Genomic DNA, 9642 nt, shown 5'->3' on the forward strand with positions numbered 1-9642 from the left:
TCGATGAATATATGAAACCTAGGATTGAAAATTCAGTCATAAATAACATATTATATGAATACTATAAGAACCTATATTACACAAATAGGTATAACTTCAAATTATGTTGATTTGAGTAAGGTACATTATAAATATTAAGTGTAGGTATCTAAATGTGTAAAAAGTATGTTTATAATTTTTTTTTAATTATATTTGAGTTTGATTTTTTCAGTCTTAAATGTTTGCCAATTAGCAATTACCTGTTTTTCCTAGCGCTGGGCCGAGGTTAAAGGAATTAAAAATAAATATCGGCGTCTTTGCCAGCATTATGAAGTCGCTGAGGGCAAGATTCGCCACCAAAATATTGCCTGGGGTACGAAGAGATCTGCATCTAGAACAATATAAATAAATTATTTTAAGAATCATTAACAATTATACATAATTCATATAAAATGTTTCGCTTAAAGACCGAAATCTTCATTGAGCGAAAACTCATAAAGCATTGTGGTCCGCCCTGGCTTCGCCCGTGGTACATTTATAGCCTACAGACTTCCTCAATAAATGGGCTATCTAACACTGAAGAATTTTTCAAATCGGACCAAGTCAAGTAGTTCCTGAGATTAGTTCGTTCAAACAAACAAACTCTTCAGCTTTATAATATTAGTATAGATTGCGAAATTGTTTTACATCTTGTTAAGCTCTAATGAAAACGCTTAGACGTCACAATTGCAGATTAGACCACATAACGAAAGTAGAACACCATTTTACAATTTAACAGTTTCACTTAGATAAATTGTAAGATATGTGATCACAATTATAAAAAAGTTTCCAATCTCAAAACCTTTAATTTACTAAAATATTCAATTTACAGTTATTGTCCACACGATTCCTCACAATATGAATCCAAAAACTCGTTATACGAGATATTGCCTTACATTCTCAGATACATTCATTCTTTGAAGTCACAGTCACACATCATACGTTTCATCTCAAATTTAAAGACATCCAATAGTACATATTCCTATATCCTGGGTTGTGATGTACAATCGATGTTTATTGGAGCATCCATATACATTACAATAATATCCGCTTAGTCGATTGATTTGTTATGGTGAAGACAACCTTAGTCTTCCCTTTGTATTTTTACATTTTATCAAAACGGAATTACAACTAGGTAGTTTCTTTTTTCTACTTTATCGCGATGTTTTGATACCTAAAGGAATTGTTTTTAATTTTGCTCACACAGACAAATATTACATTTAAACACTGGTAATTTAAATATTTTTATTTTAAGTATAAAAAAAATGTTTGATACCTACCACCTATACAGATAACCACTTTTTTCTTAAATATCATTGATACAGGTACGATTTTATAAGTCTTAATAAAGCGCTTTAATTCAAATCATTAATTTCGGTGTATCTGTAAACGAAAATTAAAAATAGTCTATTCAGTTCCAGCTTCTAAATAACATACTTTTGTTAATTTACATGTTCTGTCTTGTATAAATGAAATAAGCGTAGGTTGATCTAAAAACTTCACAAACCCAGCTAAAATTAGCAATAGCAATGCAAAAGAAAAATAACTAAATTTAAAAATAGAATAATATGTATCCATGACTAAACTGTCTTTTCCTTGTCAATATATATTTTTTATTTCTTTATTCTTGGCAAGAAGAAAGAAATTATTACTACTACTATTTGCCAGTGTCTTGATAATTAATTATTATTTTTTTAAATATATCCTGTGTCACAGATCCGTCTTCAACTGGTCAATATGTAATTGTAATGTAATTTAAATTGACATTATTTAAAAACTTTGCTATAAATAACTATCGAGATTTATTACCGGAGGAAATTTGTATTTTTTTTTTGTAACTAGCTTTCCACCACAGATTGCCCCACGCGGTCAGCAATTTCCCGTAAGAATGAGATGTTTCATCGCGGTAAAAATACCAATAATTATAATAATATTATTAAATCACGCCATTGTGACGGAAAAGAAAGGCAACCAACCACGCTTTCCTGTCTGTAATATTAGTAAATATAGTAAGATTTTTACATTATATTCGGTATCAGTATAAATTGTTTCTTTAACTTCTCAATCTCTTTTATTTTTGATATTGAAAAAGCGATACCGAGTCGTAACGTATAAATTAAGGGATGAAAGAATGGATTGGGCCTAGGGAATTCAGTCATAAATGCTTTATCATACTAAAGAAAGACTTTAGGGTTTACTCATGTTGATTAAATCATTTATTTGTGGATTTATTTCAAGGATTTCTTCGAAGGATAATGTGGAGTGTTCTCGACAATCACTTAACGGAAAAGCGCGGGAAATAAATAGGCAGGTGACCTCTTAATTCAGTGATGTTGAAATAACGCGTACCATTTTTTCTTTGTGTAGTTTGTAACAGAAATGTACAAATAAAGTCTTATTTCCGTTTTTTTATAGCTTGATCATCGTGTAGTCATTCGAAAAATGCTAAAGGGTTCATAGAGATAGTTAAAGTTATGTGCGTCGCCAGGTGACGAGGTTTTAATGAGAAGATTTGTATCGAGGTTTTATTGTTTCGTATGAAATATAACAACGGTACTATTGTATTACTAATTAAAATAAATAAAGTTCTTAGTTTGAATTAATAACGTTGCAATTTAGAAATTTAGCCTAATAATTTATATATGTGTTTTAACTGGGGTAAACGTTTCTGCTTTTCCTTTATCTTTGAGTGCATTTATTTCTAAATCAGTCGTTTCGAGATCCTCCCGATTTTGGGACGTCGGTTGAATACACGGAATGAGGTGAACAGAATCATAATATGGGATCGTACCTAATGTTTGTGTTGTTTCCTGCACCAGATTGTTTATTTTCCTCAAACATAAAGTATTTGTTAGTTAGGATATTGCAAATCGTAATGTGAAGACAAGGTTGAAGGAATGCTAGGTAGTAAGGAAATTATATATCATAGGGGACCTCCTTTTTAATTACAATTTATGGTTATGGAATAGTAATTATATTTAAGTAAATACTTATATTAGTTTTTTTGATCTCATAACGGGTTACTGAGCTGTTGGGTCGCCTGATATTAGGCGACCATCACCACCCGTGAACATTCGCAGAGGTAGTGAGAGGTAGTCTGCGAACGCGTTGCCCGCTCTAAGGGGTAATGTATAAAGAAAGGATTAAAAATAGCTTGAGATCAAAACGACGTCGGGTTTTATCTTGGAAATCCCAGGGGAAACTATGCGAGGAAATATGAGACTGACTTTTGACAACGCGGGCCAAACCGCGTGCGGAAAGCTCGTAGGTAGTAGCTAGCTAGCACAGAATAATAGTAGTGGATAGTAGTTATTCTGAGTAAAGCGCTCCCAATAAGCTCAAATAAGCTCGTAAAATTAGACTCATATTGATACTTCCTACATCACTCGATAGCTTATTTAGGTATACTTTATTCTTAAGTGATATATATATTTATTAATACAGCATTTTTTATCACAATCTCAGGCAGAACCAGATCAAGCTAATATTATACTTATATAATTAACATCTATCTAGACTTTTACTAAATCTTCCACTCGCATCTGTATTTACATCATCCGGTTCCAGATATTATTCTAAAGCTCGATTCATGTACTCGCCAATCTATTCGTTCGCGTAATAAACAAACTATTTAGTTGTCCAGACATAAATACACAGCGGAATGGTTGCAGCCCGATGACAAAAAAATGAGTCGATGAGAGAATTTTTTGTTCATGACGGATGGAAGTCTCGTATATATTTTGCAGTGATACCGTTTTATCAATCGTTTTCAACAAGAAGGAGGTTATTGATTCGCCTTATTTTTGGGATTTGTTACCGCTTAGCTTTCTAGTGGGTGAGCCGATAGATGATTCTTCTTTTTTAAAGCTGTCACCTACCGTGTTCTCTTTAGATTTGGTCTAGTTATGAGAGTTGGAGGGCGGTTTAATTTATTGTTAATAAAAATTATACACTAGCGATCTGCCCCGGCTTCGACCGTGCTACATTCAATATAACCTATGGCACTAAGTGAAGAAGAATTTCTCTTCTCTTTTCTCTTCTCTTTTTAATAGTAGTTTATATTGACATAAACATATTTTGAGCTGCTTTTCACGCCTCTTCGTTCACCAAGAAAGCAATTAAACAAACGAACGGTCTGTACGTAAACAAACAACAACAAAAAACGTTACCCAGCTTTTCTCTTTTTATCATTACTAACGTTCTGTTTTGAAGGACAGAAGGTATTTCGGAGCTTCTGAATGCGCTATGTTTATCTGGATAATCGTACGTTTTATATAACAGAACGCAATTTGAACTTTCATAACAATGCCCGACATCTGGTTATTGTTGTGTAATATTACATTTTCACGTGGGTGTTAACAAATTTAAAGAGGAAGCTTTAATATGGGAAATACTACGAATTTCTTTATATTACATATACAATTTCATCCGTTTCCAAAAAGGAAGATTTTTTATAATTCTATTTTTAGTTTAAAAGCCGGTGGATTCCGTATGTTCCTACTTAAATTTGGTTTAGTTATGAACATTTGAAGGTCATTTAGTTTTTTGTTTAGTTGTTGCGAAATTTCAAAAGATCAAAGCGATGGATATCTTTGGACAGGTCATGAACAGTTAGCTGCATGCGATGTCTATTGTGAAATGTTGTTTATTGTGTTTTGTTAAATTTTGTATCACGCATCTTGTTTTATTATTATAAATTTTCTTTTTCTTGCTTTACGAATTTATACGAGATACGAGGAATTAGTATAGGATTGTTTAATTTTCTTTTTGCTTTGAAAAATTACATCATCATCATCATTATCATCATCAGCCCATATATGTTCCTACTGCTGGGACACAGACCTCCTATGAGGGTTCAGGCCATAATCCACCACGCTGGCCAAGTGTGGGTTGGCAGATGTCACATGTCGTCGAACTTTTGATTCCTGGACATGCCGGTTTCCTCACGATATTTTCTTTCACCGTTTTAAGCAGTGACGATGTTATCCACATCTGCAGATATTGAAAAATCAATTTATTTCCTGCACGCTCGCCCGGTCTCGAACTCCGACTTATCGAAGTCTAAGATTTTGAAGTCCGAGGTTCTACCCACGGAGCCACCACTATTTTAAACATTACATATCTTTTAATAATAAAAATAAATACTATCTTTGCAAATGATGGCCAAAACATAAATAAGAATTGTGTTATTGTCTGATTATCACTAAGCAAATCGTGATAAGTAAGAATGCAACTCTGTTGTAGTTTATTATTCGATCAAACACTAGAAATAGACTAGTCTGCGTTCGCAGGCAATAAAGACAAATGATCTAGATAGAATAAAGATTAACGTCACAGCGAATGCAATTACATTGATATAGACAGAGAAATAGTAGTAGTTTGAAAAGAAATCTAGACATTTTAGCCAACTTTATATTCCTTGTGATAAAATGGACACGCATATAAGATTGAATAAAACTTTCAATTAGTAACGATTTAAAAATTGCAAAAAATAATACATATGTTTGTTTCTACATCATACATATATGTTTAAAAAAACCTCAAGCGACCTCAAATGGTCTCAAATATATTTGTTTTAATTTAATTATAATTAGTTGAAATATTGTTATTTAGAGTGACTTCTAGCGATTACTACAAGCCGTAACGTGCCGTAACGTTGTTCATAAATAGATATTTGTACATGAACTTTAACTATGTTTCGTGTGAAACAGTATCTTTAATTATTAAAATGAATTCATGTCTTTGGTAAAGAAAAGGTTGTACAGTACAATTATTACGACTGTTATACGAGAAACATATTTTCAAAATATAGTATTTAAAATGTTACTAATTTTAATTTAATTTACTGTTACATGAGTTAAAAGCGACTTAAATATCTACTGCATTAATGAAAGAAAAAATAAAAAAGTACTGTGATCGTTCAGGATATGTGCTAACTGCTAATTTGATAGTGTTGAATACATAATGCTGCGTTGAAAAAATAGAAAAGAAACATTAAGTTATCTCCAATTTATTTTAACGAAACGAAGAGCATACTAACACAGGGCAAGCATTTTCATTCTTTTGTCAATATTTTCTTCAAGCCAAGGCTGTTGCATCGTTGATTGTATCTGTGGGTGCGTCAATTTCAGCTCTTTAAGATGCCTTAATTTATTAGGCTTTTGCCCGTGGTTTCGCACAATCTAAATTGATAGGTATTACATAGTTTATTATTTCACATAATCCATCCTCTTGACTCTGATCTATTAAAAAAAATATCAATATCCGATGTGTAGTTTTAAAGATCTAAGCATAGATAGGGACGCGGGAAGCGACTTTGCTATATAGGTACTATGTAGTGATACTTATTTTGAACGTATTGAACATATATAACATACAGTTACTTAGTTATCCTGCAAGATGACGTTTTAACAATACAAAAATTCTTATTATAAACGCTTTGTCTCTTAAAGAATAATATAACTATATTAGAAAGTCGTAGTATAGTCAGATTTAAAAAAGAGGCTAAGACGTATTTAGCGTAAGACGTATTTATATTCTAGTAAGAGAACAGTAAGTCACATTGACGATGCGTCGGTATGGAGCCCGTCGCAATGAAGTATTAACCACGCCGCAATTACTGCAAGTTTGTCCGATATATACCTATCGGAAAACTTTTGTTTTGTTTTCGTATGTAACTTCCTCTTAGGGGGCGTTATTTGTTAGGAGGAGGGGGGGATATTATTTTTTTGTGGGAGACGGTGGGTAATGTAACGTAACATGAGGTTCATCGGATAAAATTTATTGGTTATGTAATAAAGATTCGATGATTAATGTAATTAAATTTTGTAACGAAATAAATTTTCGATGTTAAAGTTACGTTGCAAAGACTGCACGTACGTAGATCTTTATCGAGGAATTACTGTTTCGTGATTCACATCTTTCGTCTTTTTACTTTTCAACCTTTCTGCGGATACAATATGACTTATTTTTAAATAGCAAATTTTCAAAAATACGAAGGTGCAAAAACAACTGCGTGTTATAAACATGTCTGTTATCTATTTTAAATATTTTGCAATGAGGTCATCTTCGGCATTGGCCTGCATAATGTTCTATATATTGGGCCGGAATATTACGTGTTTTAATAAATATCCATGTGATGATGGTGTCGGAAAGAGGGTAATGTTTTCGAGAGTTTGTATGCACGTATGTAACTATGTATGTGCAGCGTGCATTATTTCTTTGGCACGCCCTATAGACTAAATTGCTAGACGGATTTTGACATAATATGAACTCGTGGTTATCACTAGAAATGTGGTAAGGACATAGAGTGTAGACATAAGTTATCAAAATGACATCCATAAATAAAAACAGTTGTAAAATTCTGCCTTAGATTACTATAGGATAGGATCTACCACTTCACCAAGAACACTATTGAGACAGAACTATAAAATTAGAATCAAATACATATAAATCCCAATTTACTTACGGGAACATAATCTGACGATCTTTTATTAATTCTAACAAGCTTTCCGCCCTTATTCGCCGCTTCAATCGAATCCAATTTGTAGGAAAACTGATAAATTATTCGATTTTATTTTAGAAGTAGGTACTAGAGTGTATATAATAATTTATTTAACGTTTATGTTAGATATTTCTTTGAATTTTTTATTGTTTGGAATTTGTTATTGCAAGAATTAACTCTCTGTAAACATAATTATAGAAAATTAATTCTTCTGTTCTACAGAAAGTTAATTTAGAATTCAATAAAGTTAAGAATAGCCTATACACACAACTTAGGTATATATGGAGTTAATGTTCAGTAATGGTCCGTCCCGGCTTCGCTCGTCGTCTATATATATGTATGGCCTATAGGCCTCAAAGTTCGTGTACATATTACATATCCACGGAAGAATTTTTAAAATCGGCACAGGCATTCCTGAGATTAGCGCGTTCAAACAAACAGATTCTTCAAACAAGCTTTCAAACAAGCAATTATTAAAGATGTGTTTTATGTATCACAATATCTATGAATTTCGGTTGTTAATGTTATTTCAGAACCTTAGTTGTTCTAAATATCATTTACCTAAACTTGAATAAAACATGAATTCACACAGTATAATCCCGCGCTCGAATAAAGAAAGTGCTTGTTGAGCAAATTACACCTATAACAAGGTAAGTCAGTGAGAAGGGGAACGATTTATATCGGATCACGTTTAAAACCTTTCAAATCACCCCAAATGCGTACTGGTTTAAAGGTAAACGGTTTTGTTTGCCCAATATCACTAAATCAGAAGTAAAACGAGTATCTTTGAATGGCGGCAAAAGTATTAATGTCTAATCATATCTACTAATATCATAAATGCGAATGTACGTCTGTCTGTCTGTCTGTCTGTCTCTGTGTGTTCATGTCCTTTCTCAGGTCTCAAACTATCTCTGTACCAAATATCAACCGAAGCGGACCAGAAATACGACATCAAAGAATATAAGAAGTACATATAATGATATAATAAGAAAAAACATGCGTATTAAAAACTAGCTGTCTTACTTAACATTTGTCTGCTATAACCCCAGTCTATTAATAGATCTACCTATATACAACAAAAAAAAAGATCATAAAAATCGATCAAACTAGTGTGGAGTTTGGTTAGGAATAATGACCCGCAAATTTTTTAGATATAGATTAGCTATTTGTATTTAGAATTTAAGTTATGTTATTCATTAAAAGAGTCAAATGTAGTTTCATTACTTATTAAGTTCCAGACAACTCAAAACACTAACCAACATTATTGATACGTTTAACTTGATTAAAAATGTCTCTGGGACACATCCGAATTACAGATTGGATTTGATTAAAAAGAGGTATGTTTCTGAGCTGAATACTAATTAAAACTTAGACTACTTTCGTTCCTCATTGATGCTAAACGGTGTACTTTTTTGACTAACATTTAAAAACATTGCGCTTTGGAATATTTATTGAAAGAAGAAATTCCGAGTGAATGTTTGTGTCGAACATGCTTCGGTACCAGAGGGGCCAGTTTGCACCAGGGAAGGTACTGCACCCCACACATATTAAGTGAAATTACTACATGTTTATAAAATAACCCTTGTAACTCAAAAAAAGCTTCCGCAAGGATTTATGGTAAAATTTTATGGAGCAGTGGATCAGTGAAGGCTAAATAAGCAGGTCGCTCACACATAAATGCTAAAATTTTAACATTTCGGGGGGTTGAACCTCAAAACCACCCCCTGGCAACACTCATGCTCAAAGGTCTATGCTGAATGCCTGTAGTAATGAAAGCTTTAATTTAGTACTTTTGTATTGTGTTCACGTGTTTGAAACGTTACAGAAAGTAAGTTGATTCATTTATGTTTTGTTTAATTTTAGTTCGGAACTTCATGAGCGTATAAATTGTTAATTGAGTTTTGCTTTATTTGTTGTACATATAGCCGGCTTTTGTTCTACGTTTACATGAAATGAAAAAGTCCAGAAATGTTTCCGGGAAGTCAATTTAGATAGAGAAAAGAATGGATGGTTGAAATTTGAGTGATGCATGCGAGATATAAAACATTTCTTTGAATTATTGTTCGGTGTATTACTAAGTCTAGTCTAACTCCTTTGCCGCTCTAATTATGCGCCTGGCC

The 9642-nt window shown here is 32.6% G+C and overlaps 1 protein-coding gene across 1 annotated transcript in view; it reads right to left on the reverse strand.

Moving 5' to 3' along the window:
• LOC119840332 (opsin, ultraviolet-sensitive) overlaps positions 1-9642 on the reverse strand; it is a 28110-nt gene that overhangs the window by 2313 nt on the left and 16155 nt on the right. The window contains exon 2 of the mRNA XM_038366891.1: positions 240-370. Within this exon, the coding sequence (XP_038222819.1) occupies positions 240-370 (131 nt within the window). The remainder of the gene's footprint in view (positions 1-239; positions 371-9642) is intronic.

This window comes from Zerene cesonia, chromosome 6 (assembly GCF_012273895.1).
Source record: "Zerene cesonia ecotype Mississippi chromosome 6, Zerene_cesonia_1.1, whole genome shotgun sequence".
Classification (NCBI taxonomy): Eukaryota; Metazoa; Arthropoda; class Insecta; order Lepidoptera; family Pieridae; genus Zerene; species Zerene cesonia.